General features: G+C 39.8%; 1 protein-coding gene across 2 annotated transcripts in view; it reads right to left on the bottom strand.

The window, feature by feature from the left end:
- Window positions 1-595: 595 nt before the first annotated feature.
- The window catches only part of LOC138541388 (volume-regulated anion channel subunit LRRC8C), a 235826-nt gene continuing 221851 nt past the window's right edge, over window positions 596-14570 (bottom strand). For both annotated transcript variants that reach the window (XM_069641754.1, XM_069641753.1), the window contains one exon: window positions 596-9951. In XM_069641754.1, coding sequence (XP_069497855.1) covers window positions 7681-9951 — 2271 coding nt within the window. In that variant the 3' untranslated portion in view covers window positions 596-7680. The remainder of the gene's footprint in view (window positions 9952-14570) is intronic.

Here is a 14570-nt window from a genome sequence, read left to right as displayed (position 1 = left end):
AGGAGTATGTGGTTGTCATCAGTAAAGACAGTCTGATCAGGCCGTGGCAAAAAGTGGTACACTGAGATCTGGCCCCAGAATACTGCAGGCAATGTTATGATGCCCGGATATAGAGAGGAGGGCTCAAAATGATGTCCCAAACAAAGCCAGCCATAGTCAGCAACACAGCAGTAAAACGGTCCATGTGATTTTAACCCTGAGGGATTATGATTACTTGTAATTCCATTCCACCGCAGCGTTAGGAAACACTGTTCCATTAGAGCTCTGTTGTATTTCATGCAAAAGACCCACTATTGCCACGCTTGACCACGGAGTGCGTTTGACACAACACACCTGTATGTTTTTCCTGTAACCCTTCCATGTGTCTTGCAGTGAAAGTCAGTTACCTCTGCAAAGCATCTGCAACAACATGGAGCATCATCCTATCAGCGATGCTGCACAAGTTATCCAAATGAACCAAAATGTATTTTCAGACCCCATAATTAAAACGCTCACACTGCTCGACACCTGCTTATACTGACAATCAATTACATGCAGCAGAATGTTACACGTAACAGTTCTTTTTGCTTCATATAAGGGAAAGTAAACTTGTGAATCTATTTATGTCACAAAAACTTTATTTTTTAAAGTGATGATAGAGAAGGAATTTAATATAAGGCAAGAACCATGTTGAAATAGATTCTTCGACAACATATGAGGACTGTGTGTGTGTGTGTACAATTGTTTGTAAAAACAAACAAGGTAGAAGTACAAAGTATTTGGAAAATAAATAAATAAATACATCACACAATTATTTTCTCTGAACATTCAGTTAAACAGTATATTTTCCTTGCTTTAGCAGTCCTGAAAACATCAGAACCCATATTACAGTAACTGTACCAATGAAAGTCCAAATTTGCACAGCATTTTCATTGGGGCAAAACAATCTCCTCAGTGCAGATACATGTTTCGATTAAATTTTTTCCCGGGTGCAAATACTGAGTAAAATAGCACCGTATTAGTGAAAAGGTTCTGTAATCCGGCCCCAGGTCTGTGCACAGTCACGTGTTATGTGCCACGCTGTGCCACGCTGTGCCAGTGACATGCTAGAATCTACTCAGCAACACTTACACGTGCTCTTTGACTGTGGAATACTTCTGGCATCTTGTGAATAAATCACACTTCAGATGCTTGGACTGTACTGTGTCAGATATTTACAATATAATACGAACAGAGGCACAGACTAAAGCTTTTTAATACCAGATTTGGACTTGGAGCTGTAGCAAATGGCATTTGGCACTTAAACATTGGACAATGTAATAAATCAGGGGAAATGTGACTTGAGCCTCATGGACGCAAACACGCCCGTTACAACATTGTCTCATCAAAAATGGTGAAATTTTACAGCAAATAGGGAGCAACAAATCATTACAAATCTTGATATGTCATAAAATGCCACTACTTTACGAAATTCAGTATCATGAACTGAAACATTATACATTATTCCCAAACAACTTAATTGAGTGTGTGTTAATGTCTGTTGGCGAGATGTTTATGCTCTAGCAAGTAACACCCTTATGTACATTTTAAGGCAATATCAAATAATAAGTGTACACGTATTTTATTGTAATACTGTATGATATCAATTATTTCATAATCCAGTCAGTAACACATTCTTAAACACAGCTAATATGTGCGTATTTCTGCTGTATAGGATTAAGACACATACATCATTAAGTGTTAATGTGCGTATCCATGTATATACATATGTGCATATACGCTTACACAATGCAGAAGTACTAGACTTTTACCATAAGATATGCAGGCAGCCTTTCCTAAATATAATACTCAGTGGTGAGAAAAGTAGCATTTCTCAATACATACAACAACCTTATACTTATTATAAAACATAATTTACATATGACAGTTACATGTTACCACATTGAACAGTGCAGCTTCTGCTGAATTGTTTCCTTTTCTTTAAGAAGTATTTCAAAGCACTGCTACAGTCAGTCAAAATGGGTCAAAACTCGTTTTCTTTACCATCAGAAATTACAGTTTTTCCCCCCCGCCCCCCATTTTGCAAGCACAGAGGTGCAGGAAACGCCTGTATTTCTTCAAGTCATACTTCTTTTTTTGACATCATACAATTCCTCTCAATACATACAGTGAAATACAAGTATTCCAGAGCTATGGGGAAGTAGTGCAGATATATATGTCTTCCATTACACAATGCACTGATATATGCAACATATGCTTGTCATTCCATTGAAGTGCAGTTTAGTTGAGCTTAAGAGAAAGGGAATAAATACAACAATTTACTAACTGCACAGTTTATATCTGTGAAATATTGATTATAACACTTGGCTTGCACAGCAAGGTATAACATTGAAGAAAAATGCATCTCCTTTATATTATACATAGAGAAATGACCAACACTTGGTTTAATACTGATGGGTTTTATAAAAGTGACTAAAATTCCAAAGGTTTTTCCTAAATACTACTAAACATTTAATTTTCATAAGTATTAATGATTTAAGTGATCCTATGCATTTGTAAACTATCAAGGACATTTTGTAAGCCCAAGACACACCTGATGTTATCACAGGGGTGCAGCTGGATTTCCTGTGGGCTTCCGTTGATGTAATTTGCAATTTTATCATCATTATAATCCAAGTTCCCATATGTGTGTCCTGCATTTTTAAAAGGAACAGAAATTACAGTATAAACTTTGTGATGATTCACAAAATAGTCTTAAACATGAGCAGGCACTTTTGTGTGTACGGGTTGAAAAAACGTGCGCGCGGCACACTCTAACTGCTAAGAAAAATGAACCTAATGGGAGATCCCATGCACCTAGGACGAGCAATCTTGTCCTTAGCACTTGAGGGGTTAAGGTCACTTGTGTGTGCACCGTCAGTGCTCAGCACATGGAGAGCATGTAGATTTACACAGGTGTGGTGGGGAAAGTTGATGACCATATGATTTGCAACCCTTATTTGCAAGGGGATGCTCTCCATACATGGATCTCCTGATCCCACAGTGACATGTGGCCAGACACATGCAAAGGTGGAAAGATATGGTTAATTACTGACAGCTTTGGCTTGTGGCAGCCCCCTTACATCAGTGTTCATGACCTGCATGTGAGTTGATGTACCCAGGTGTTTCAGAGGACGGCTAATTGAAGATAATGGTCTGAAATGTGACCCTTTCATCTATATGAATGGCGAACCAAGGGCCTGCGATCAGACCACATTGCCTTTTCTTCAAGTGGATTCTGGCTGGGCCAATGTATATGCTTGTCTTTAGAATGCTCACTTGGTCTTCCCTGTTCAAAGAAGGGGTCTGAATAAGGGGCATGCGAGGTCTGATTTCAAGTCTTCATTGCAGGGAGATGAGATCCGAGGTTTAAATATCGACCCAAAAGCAGCTCTTGTTCTAAGGGCTGATCATGTTGGTCACATGCACAACAAGTGCCAGTCATACCTACTTTACTAAACCATACAACAATGTCTAAGGTGGCTCAACATGAGAGTTTTACGATGGAATGGAACCCAAAAAGTGTTGATATATATAAAATCACAACATTCAGTCCTGAACCGTTCTATCCTTTTTTTTTCCACCAGCCTCTCAGAAGTCTGGCTCGTTGACAGACTCACTCCAGCGCAACCCTATTAGCCTTCAGAAAACCTCAGACCCACAAGCCAGAGAGGGCCTTTGTCTCATGTTAGACTACACACTTTATTCATGTTGTGATGAAGCACAATCCCAAAATGGTATCTGACACAAATTGTACCACATTGGGCTAGACAGGTCAAAGTTAAAACACATGACTGGATTTTCCTTTATCCTACCCACCATTAAGAATAACACACAAATTAATCAATCTGTATCCCTCCTCCCCTCCACATCCCCCCCCCCACTCACACACACAAATACCCTAAGAACCCACTGTTCCCAAATTTGTCCTAATCCAGCATAGATTTTGGAGGTCCTTCCGATTATAAACTGTGAATTATTGGAGAAAATGTAGCAGGTAGTGAAGTTAAGACAGCATGCTCATGCGTTGAGAGTTAGGAAACCTACATTAAATACTGCATTACTATACATGACAGCTGAAGCTAAAACGATAATGTTAGATTAAGCCACTTTTCTAATTGATTAGGAACGACAAAGAGAAAAGAATCCTAAACACTTACGTTAAATTGACCTTATATTCAAAGGCACACTTGTGTAATTTTGAATGTGTTATTGGAATTTCATTTCTATGCTACTTAATTTGGCTTTAAAAATTATGTAAATTCTAAATATATAGTACAATTTCATTGTATCTTCTTTTTTAATTGGACTTCAACAAGGTTGTTTTTCTATTAATAATTTACTGCACATATGCGCAATTTAGAATGGGCCCCCATTCCACTTTTGCACTGTTAAATTTGATGGCAGAACTCAGATGTTTTTTCACTACATGTTTTATTACATATACCAAACTCTAAAAAGTGTAATCCCTATATTTAAACATATATACACTATGATTTATGAATACGCTAGATACGTATTATTTGTCCTTGAAAAATATTTTGGGGGCAATTCATAGATTCCCACGCAGAAGCAGCGCACGCAGCTTGTGCAGAGAGGGAGCGTGCGCCAGCTTGCGCCACAAATTTCAGCGCACATTTATTCCATGAATTACCCCCTTTATAAATCACTTTTTTCACATCAGAATAATGCTGTGTTTTCTTGACATGCAGTGTGCGCTGCTGCATATGAAATTGTGTGGCGTGGCTTATCAATGAACCAAAATACTGAAATTAAACAAAATCAACACATTGGGCCTCATTACGACCCAGGCGGAGGACCATGGTGCTGTTAGCACCATGGTCCATGCCGGTGTGCGCCATGGCGGAATGGGGGATTACCACCCAATTCCGAGGTTGGTGGGGCAGTAATTCCCCATGCCGCCAGGGCCCTTCCCCATTCCCATTTTTGCCCCATAGGGCTCAATGGGAATGGGGAAGGCGCTAATAACGGTACCGCAAATTGCGGTACCGTTATTAGCACCAAAGTCCCTTTGCGGGTCCCTACTTTAACGGCTGGAAAAACCAGCCGTTAAGGTCGGGTCCCGCAAAGGGACCTCATAATCAGGCGTTAAGGGTTTAACGGCGCCGACACCTTTTACGGCGCCGTTAAACCCTTAACGCCAGGGTCGTGAAGCAACATTTATGAACACAGGACAGAATTTACCTCCCCTTCCCCTTTACAAACATTTCAGTTGATCCTCTAGGTTTCATTTGAGGAGGTCCAGCAGTACATCAGGGAAGACGTGGCATGCTTGAATAATTGTGCATATTTACCCTGGCACTAGGAATATGCATTGTCTATGTAAATAAAAAATAAAAGCAAAGACAGTTAAGGGCAGACCTAACATGAAAATGGCTGTTGTTAAGGAGAAGGGTTGTTTCACAAAGATTTTTTAAGAAAATTGTATAATTTCCAAAAGGTACAACCTATGGCAACTCGTAGATGACATCTTTATTGCATGTGTAGCATAATCATGTGAATGCCTGTCTTCCTAAACGGACATTGTACACAAGGGATACTTGTGAATTTCAATGATCACGCCATGATCAATTTCCCACGAAACTGATACATAGCCACATTTCAGCCAGTCCTGGCCTTTCTCCTTGCATGCTGGCACTTATAGGGAAATAATCTCAATGAGAAAAATTAAACTAAAAGTCCCAGCTTGCAATGCACAAAGTAGGCCTGGCTGAAGGTGTCACCCCAGACACTGTGTCAATTGGTTGCTGGGTTTGCGCAAGTGTACCTACATACATTACCCAAATGTCATAAACATGTGTGAACTATCCCCTAAATGTTTGTAACAACACAGCACCAGAAAAGGCTATCTTCCAAAGGGCAGGCTTCTACGGGCTGCACATCAGGTAGAGCAGAGCTCTCTATCAGTGATGCTTTGCTGAACAAAGAACTTTATAATATCTCATCAGAAAGACTCCCCTAAAATATACAGACCTTGGGCCAAAAGGCAGGGCTTGTATTTTTTTATATTATTGCAGTATAACAGCCCATAGAACAAGACCTGGCATTTGTTTTCCCTTGGTATAGCAAACCATGAAATCGAATATGCCTGCTAAGCTGTGGGATGACAACAACTATATCATTGTGTAATGCATGATATAATTACTGAAGACCAGGTTTCCTGTTTCAAATTCCTGCTGAACAGACCGACCTTTCAAACCAAGATATTTCTGTCACCTAATGTTTTATCAACACCACGTGACAACTGCTCCTAAAGTGTGATTATGCCAAGTGGCGTGTACAGGGAGTGGGCTCTAGTGGCACGTGCTACCCCTGGAATCTGACTGGCCACCCCAGGTGCCACCCCATTATCCTAAACCATGATCATTAAACTTTAAACACAGGAATGTAAGACGCTAATGTAAGTAGATATGGGTAGTGGAGACAAATAGTAAATTAATGCTATTCAGACGTGTGTGCATGCGTGCTCGTACTTCATGCCACCAGTGCATAAGTCAGTGGCCACCCCAGTCAAAAGAGTCTGGAAACGCCACTGATTATACCCTTCGATACTGCCTTTCCATTGGTGGGTAAGGATTTATACATAGATACTATTATGTATCAAGAGGGTGCCATTCTTTTTCTTTACTATTTTCAATCTATAAAAGCACCAATCTTCAGTTTATTTAAGGAAGATTGTGATAACTAGATATTGAGTAGGTATTACAATGCTACTTCGACTAAGTAATAATCTTACTTTTGGAACCGACATTTTTATAATACTGTATCATAGATCTGTTTGCGCAGACATCACATTGGCCCACTGAAAGTAAGAGCTGTGAATTAAGAACCATGTGATATAAAGACTAAGAAAAAGAATGCCAAATAATTACAAACAATACTGTAAAACTAAATTATCCCAGATACATATACACGATGCTCACATCCCATCAGTGCAAAACCAACCAACATTTACACAAGTGCACGAAAAAAGATAAGTTTGATGCTGCATGTAAAAAAATATAATTAAATATGTATTATAAATATAGCCTCTCTTTGCACTATTCTGCTAATACAGGCATGGCAGTGTGTCAAAAATCAAAATAAAATAAAACAAATGACATATTCCAACAAATATTTTTGGTACCCCTGGGTTTCCGTGTCATGATGATACCAACATCCCTCTAGTAGCAGCATTAACTGATACTCATTGCAGACAAGCCAGACATTTCAACAAGATAATCTAATGGTGCTTAAAAAGAGTTTCAGATGAAAATGCGATTTACCCTGAAAAATATGTCTTATCCTGAAATGTGTTTGGGGTATCCAAAATATGTCAGGTTCCTATAATCCTTTGGCTTCTTACCTGTGTTCTGATCTACTGATGGACTGCCACAGTGGCCCAATCAGAAATAGCAGAACACGTGACCTCTTCCACGTTTTCAACAAATGCAGCTCCTATTGTACATTGTTCATGCTGGTAAATCTCCCATAAGCCTGTAAACGTTGTAGAGAGATTTACATGGTAGTGCTGCTTTCCACATTTTCATTTCGAACTGGATTTTTAAACTACCCAAGTAGATGCTGTTGTTGTTAGATAAACATTTCTCTGATTTCCTCAGCAAACCACAATCCTTGAAATGTACTTTTGAGTCTACACAGCTACTCCGACTTCATTTGTTCCCTTACATCACAAGGCAGCGTTTCAAACAAAGTGTCTTCGACAATCAGCCCATTTCGTTTTAAAGCCTTACACACTCCAAGTTCTGGAGGGAGACTTTCAAAGTGATTGCCTTTGATATCCAAGTAGGAAAGGAACAACAAGTAACCTATTTTGGGTGACAAGGAGCACAAGTTATTTTTTCCGAGTTTCAAAGTTTTTAGTTTCTTACAAAAATAGAGTTCATCAGGCACACTTTCAACTTTGTTGCAAGCAATCGAGAAATACTGCAAACTCTGGAGGACTCCTATCTCAGGTGGAATGAATCGAATGTCATTATAAGATAAATCCAGATATCGGAGTTTGTTGCATAGAAATAAGTGGGAGGGAAGAACCTCTATTTTGTTGTGGCTGAAATATAATCGTTCCAAGCTGCCAAGTTTTTTTATGTGTTCTGGAATGTAGGTTATGCTATTGTGCCATAACTTTAGGATGGTAAGTTTTCTCAAGTGTTGGAAACTTAATATTTCTTCAATTGACTTGAGGTTGTTTTCTTTCAAGTCCAATTCCTGCAGTGTAAGAAGGCTGAAGACGGCATGAGGTATGCGCTCCAGGTCGCAATGAACAAGATCAAGCTCTGTTAGGTTCACCATTTTCTTCAAGTTGTTCAGCATCACTAACTTTGTGCCATCGTTATGTATTGACAGCTTTTGAAGGTGACTGGAGACATCAACAATGGGCTGAGGGACTTTAGATAAGTTGCTCTTGATGTAAAGGGTTTTTAAGCTTTTAAGTTCTCGAAAAGACTCAAGTGTTATGTTTTTGGAAATATCTTGACTTAATGACCCGATCAGGTACAGCTCTTCCAGATTTCTCAGCCCATACATCCATGGCGGAAGTTCTCGGATGTCATCAAACTTGACACGTAAGATCTTCAGGTTTTCCTTGAGGAAAGCCAAAGCAGCTGTGTGGATTTTTACAGAGCACTGGTACAGCGACAGCTCCTGCAGATTGTCAAGTTGAGCAATCGTGGCTGGTATCATAACATTATTGATGATTTCAAGCTTCAAAGATTGAAGCTCAGTAATTTCAAAGACTGTGTCTGGAAGCCCAGACAGCATGAAAAGCTGCATCTCCAGTCGGTTATAGGCGTTCGTCTGCAGCCTCTGCCTAAGCTTCTCTGGGGTCCATTCATTATTTAGATTGAGTTGCTTCAATTTGTTTTCACTGACTTCAGACAGGAAAACAGCAAATCTTTTAGAATACAATGGGTCATACTGGTCAATCATGTGAAACATGAAGGCAAAGTCATTTTTGACATCAGGGATATCATCAATTCCTGACTCTTGACGCACATATTCAAAAGAATATTCTTTAAGAGATCGATAGAACAACCAGTATAAGGTATAAAGGCAAGTTAAACCGTAGACGCTCACAAAGCACAAGTAACAGAAGGAAAGTTTGGAAAATAAATGCGCCATGGTATGATTACAAGAAAAATGCCTATATCCTGTCATGTCTTGTATATCCACATTACAGTCCACTGTAAATTGTACTTCAGAAACCAGTGCGCTATTGTAGCCAATAATAATAAGGAATTTTATTACTTTCAGTATAGTTTGACGAACATACATTGCATATAGGAGATCACCTTCTTCCACATGAAGTCTGAATTTTTTCACCTTCTCAAACAAAGCTTTTGCTTGTTCACCTTCCTTCTTATCCAGAGCACCAGCTGTTGCCTTATCGACTACACACTTCTCCGGTATTGATCGTAAAGACTGGGTCTTCAACAATGTGCCTTCTGCCATAGCTGAGTTTGCGATCGATTTGCTTAAATTGTTCTTCCTGTTATCCTTTTCTTCTGGGTCCTCACCGGATACCTCTGATAAAGCTCGTGTTGTCCAAGGAGAGTCAAAACATTTTCCCAGAATTGAAATGAAGTGCTCAATTTTTGAGCTTGATCCAGGGAATTTGAACCAGAAGTTACTGCAAAGCATGAAAACGAGTGTATGTATAAGGACAAGATATGGAAAGTACTTAGCATACCAATGGAGGGCACGCTCATAACAAATTTGATTGATGAAGCTGTACTGCTGAAGGTCCAAGTCAGTCTTAAGCCCCCTCATCTCCACAGTTGCAGGAGCGGTGGATGGCTTGATTTGAGGGAGTTGAGAAGCACTTGAAATTGTGCTTGATGCATTGAGAATAGAAGAGTGGTTCTGTGCCGGATATACCCTTTTTGGAAGGCAAATTATTTTGTCTTGCATAACCTGAAACAAAAAGAAAAATATATCGATAAATCATCATATTCAGAATTGTAATTGACTTAATGAGTGATTCAATGCCCTTATGACTCAGGCTAAGGAATTTGGGAAACAAAGTTCATCATAAGCATTCGTTTTTATCACAGCTATAAATCAGCTTGTATTTGTTGGCAGGCTTTAGTTTTGGAAGCCATGATGTAATGCGCCTCATAAATGTCACTTTACAAAAACAGAATAGCATAAAGAGAAATGGGGTAGTGGTGTGTAGTATCTTGCCCTGGTTGCCCATAAACCACTCCCGAACAACTCAAAATTGGGCTAAGTAGTATAGGTGGAGGCTAGGCACCCCCAGTCACCCCTTGTGTTTGGACACAAATAGTGTTTTCATAGCTACCCTCAGTTTTTTCCAATTCGCAATGAATGACCCGATCTGTTTTTGTAGAGTCCCAAAGAATTGCTGCCGGACCGGTACTGGAAGGGCTTGAAAGTAATACAAAGCCTTATGGAGGATCACTATCTTGAGGACGTTAATCCTCCCCAGCCACGATATTGACAGGAACCCCCACTCGGTCAGCAACTGCCTCACTTTCTCTAGTAGAGGAGAGTAATTGAAGTGATATAGGGAGTGAAGGGATTTAGGAATTTTTTACCCCTGATTTTTGCTTACTTTCTCTTAGGTGACAAACTCATCCCGTAATATCAAATGTTTGCCTATGTGTAATGAATTACGATTGATTGGGGTTGATGGAGTTGGGAAGTATCTTTTTCAGTCTAGTTGCCAATATTTTAGTATATAATTTCACGTCTATAATTATAATATAATAAGCGTAATGGGACGGTATGACTCACTCTGAATACTATCTTTATTGGGTTTAGGAAGCAGCACCACTTTTGCCTCCTCCATAGTCGGGGTAATTCGCCCTGAAGTTCCAAAGGGGTTGAATAGAGGCACCAACACTGAGATCAATGCTTTTTTAACTGTTTTACAAAACAATCGCAGGAAAACTGTATGGCCATGGGGGCCTTATTAACTGTCAGGAATAAGATTGCTGCCCTCACTTCTTTGGGCAAAATATCCCCTTCCAACTCCTTCCAACTCCTTCCAACTCCTCCCTCTCCCTTCGTGTAATATTCTGTAATGGACAATGAGAAAAATATGCCCCTGCTCCTCTTCAATGGGGGAGTCAAAGAATTTAAGGAAGAGCAACACTTCATGAAGGCCTTTTAAATGTCACTTGAGGAGGAGTTCTCCCCCCCTGATATAATTTTTAGGATCGTCCTGGATGCCTCTTTTTTCCTCAACTTCTGCGCTAGGAGGTGATCTGCCTTGCTGGCCTTGATATAAAATCATTGCCGTAAATACTGCAGAGATTTTTCCACTCTCCGGATTGGTAAACCTCTAATTGGCACTTGACCTTTCTGCATTCTTTCCTCAGCGCGGTTGCAGTATCCGTATCCATCCTGGCCATTATTTGTTGAAGTTGGGTTTCTAACTCTGTCTGCAAATGATTAAGTTGTTTATCCCTCTATACTTTTTTTTAGCAATTAACTGCCCCCTCATGGTCGCCTTAAATGCATCCTACACATTGTGTTCCTGTCACTAGGCCGAGTGATGTGTTGGCGGCAGTGACATCATATTCCCAAAAGGAACAGATGGCAGGTCGAACATCGGAGCCAATAAGAGTCAATGGAATGGATGTACAGTTATATCAAGATCTGGCCCAAAGCACCCTGCAAAAAAGAAGAGCAAAGGGCCCAGTAGTGAGATTTCTCACCCAAAAGAATGTGAGATACAAGTGGACCTTTACTTTTGGATTGGAATCAGTTCCTGATGTGGCAGACCCAGGCGCTCAGTGATCACGGGTGGTGAATAATAAAATATTAAACTGAATGCTAATAAAACATAGATAATGATAATGGGTGCCTCTCCTACAGACTGGACACAGGAAATCTGGCCAAGTCAGAAATGTGTATTCTGATGGACTCCCAAGTCAACCCTGTTTTGAATACAGGTATGTACTATCTTATCCTTATGAGCAAATTTGTTTCCTTTTTAACACTCTTGCATAGGATCCAGGTGATAATAGATCCGGTGATGACCCCACTGAACTTTGCCAATGGCGTTAACTTGATCCTACCAAATTAACTATTTTTATTTATTTATTTACTTTAATGTGTTTAGTTCATTTGAACTTTTCACATATCATCTCAATCGAATTTAAAAAATACATTAAAAAACAACTATATATAAAACATCATAAACAAAACACCATAACCAAATTTCATCAAACACATTAAATATATATCTGACGTCGCCATCTTATAATGAGTTTTAATGTTTTCACCTTAATTTAACAAGACTGTCCACGCTCATTTAATTTTCCAACCACGTCTCTACATACCCGAACTCTTAATTGTATCATACCTATGTACAAGTCTTCCTAAAAAGGCTCCTATATACGTTACTCAGTATCATACATTCAGTTAACACATGTTTGTTAGTTTCTAAAATAGGGGATATACCACAAATCCGACAAGAACCCTTTTTGGGTGGTATTTTTAACTGGGGACCCCTTATTATCACTGTGGGCAAATTATTAATTCTCACAAGGAGTATGAATAATTTCAAGGCTCGGGAGGGTGTTACGCTCACCTGGCTCCCACAGAGGCGTCGATCTGGACTGGACTGCTGCGGTCTCCACCAATGTGACGCGTAGGGCCGAGATGACGGACTGGATTGGCCCACCTAGCTTTGTTTGCTTGGCCCGTAGGAATATTCTTCTGCAAATGGAGAAAGGGAATTAACCACCCGTGGAGTTGAGCGTAAATCCCCCCACCCCGCTGTCCTCCCCACTGATCACCTTGGATGTCCCCTCTTATAGTCTCACCTGATGGTTTGAAAAGATGAGCTCTCCATCCTGCATTGAGCACAGGGGCGCGTAGATAACCAGTTGCTTCACTGGCTCGAAGGAATTGGTGAGTTCCAGGACAATATTGACTCTGATATATATTTATAACGCGCTTAATACCCAGAAGTTTCTCAAAACAATCCATGACAAGATCTTACTATCAGTGTCTAGGAGGGCTATTGGACAGTAATTGATGGGATTGGCCCGGTCCCCTTTTTTAAATATAGGTATGACTATGGCCGTGTCAAGAGTCAGGGACTCGCTTAGCTCTTAAGATGCCCCTGAATAGCATCATTAATAGTCTGGCCCATGTTGTAACATTGTTCTTCAGGCTTGTATTAGTCAGACCGTTAGGTCCTGGGGCTCTCGAACCGGATGCCTGGATAATTAGATCTTCAACTGTCTAGGTCAAATGATAACATGATCACTAGGTTGTCTCTAGGTCAAAAGATGTGATTCGGCAATTAAATTCTCACTGGTTTCGATTCTTTGAATAAGTTACGATAGTAAATCAACCAATAATTTTCTAGAACTGTATTACTTTGCATGTACACTTGAGAGAAGTGCTGCCGGTCTATTATGTCACATAAGTTCCTAGAGTTCCTGGCATTAGCAGCCTCCAACATCAGTTGAACATCAAGGTGGTTAAAGGTTAAACCTATAAGACCTGGACCAATTCCTATAGTGGTTAGTCAATTCCCTTTTTTTCAAGAAAGGTTAATCTAGGCATCTTTTGAACTTCGCTTTTCTTAGAGCATTTTTGTGCAAGGCAGTTGCTTCATCAAAGGTATGTTTACATTTTTTTGATTATTATTGTCTTGAGGTTGATCCAGTTCCCACAGAAATTCTATAAACGAAGTCGGTGAACAGGATTTTACCATATCAGTATCTGCTGGGATTCCTAGGAGCTCCATAAACTTGCTATTTAAGTCACAACCACCTTTTCTAAAATGAACCGTTCGATTTTTTCTTGAGAATGTGTTAGCACCAGAATAGATCACTCTTTCTGGTTCTTGTGTTTCAACAGAGAAGGACGCTGTTAAGAGATTATGATCGCTCAAACCTTTCTCTAAAATCTCAATGTTTTCCAATAGCTGAATAAATCATGCAAAAGGACCAGATAATCAATTTCCATTTTCCCAGGTGTTCTTTGGAATGAAATCTCCTTGAATATTCCCATTTGCCAGGCATAGATTCCCCTTTGCAAAACATTGTTGCCATATTTTGCCATTCTGCCACCCCAATGAATTTGTCTTGTTGTTATCCCCATTTGTGCAGCAGTATGGAATAAGGTCCCCTGCCAGTAGTATATTATCATGTTCAAAACTTGTTTTCACGGCTGTAAGCAGGGGCGAGAGATCCTCCAAAAAGTTGGTAAGTCTGGAGAAAGCAGGATTCCAGTAAATATTAATAATGATTATGGTTGTAATCAATTCGCTCCCTCTAAAGGAGGCTCTTGCAACTAAAATTCCTTGTGCGTCCATAGTGATACGTTCCATTTTAAGCACCAAAGAACTACAAGCTATTAGTAGGCCACGAGTGGCCAATTAATCCATGATCGTAAAACCATCTAATTTGTAGCTTTCCTGAAGCAAAGTTTCCTGGAACAGAATCAGATAATGCCCCCCAAATATTAGGTCTCTCATATTTTTCACCTTAAAAGAAGTAGAACCCTGTGTATTCCAACTTGCCACATGCATTCTATCCTTACTAAAG

The sequence above is a fragment of the Ambystoma mexicanum genome, chromosome 1q (genome assembly GCF_040938575.1).
Source record: "Ambystoma mexicanum isolate Mex_15411 chromosome 1q, UKY_AmexF1_1, whole genome shotgun sequence".
Taxonomy (NCBI): Eukaryota; Metazoa; Chordata; class Amphibia; order Caudata; family Ambystomatidae; genus Ambystoma; species Ambystoma mexicanum.
Note: the sequence above shows the minus strand (reverse complement) of the source record. Positions and strands in the feature narration are given on the sequence as shown.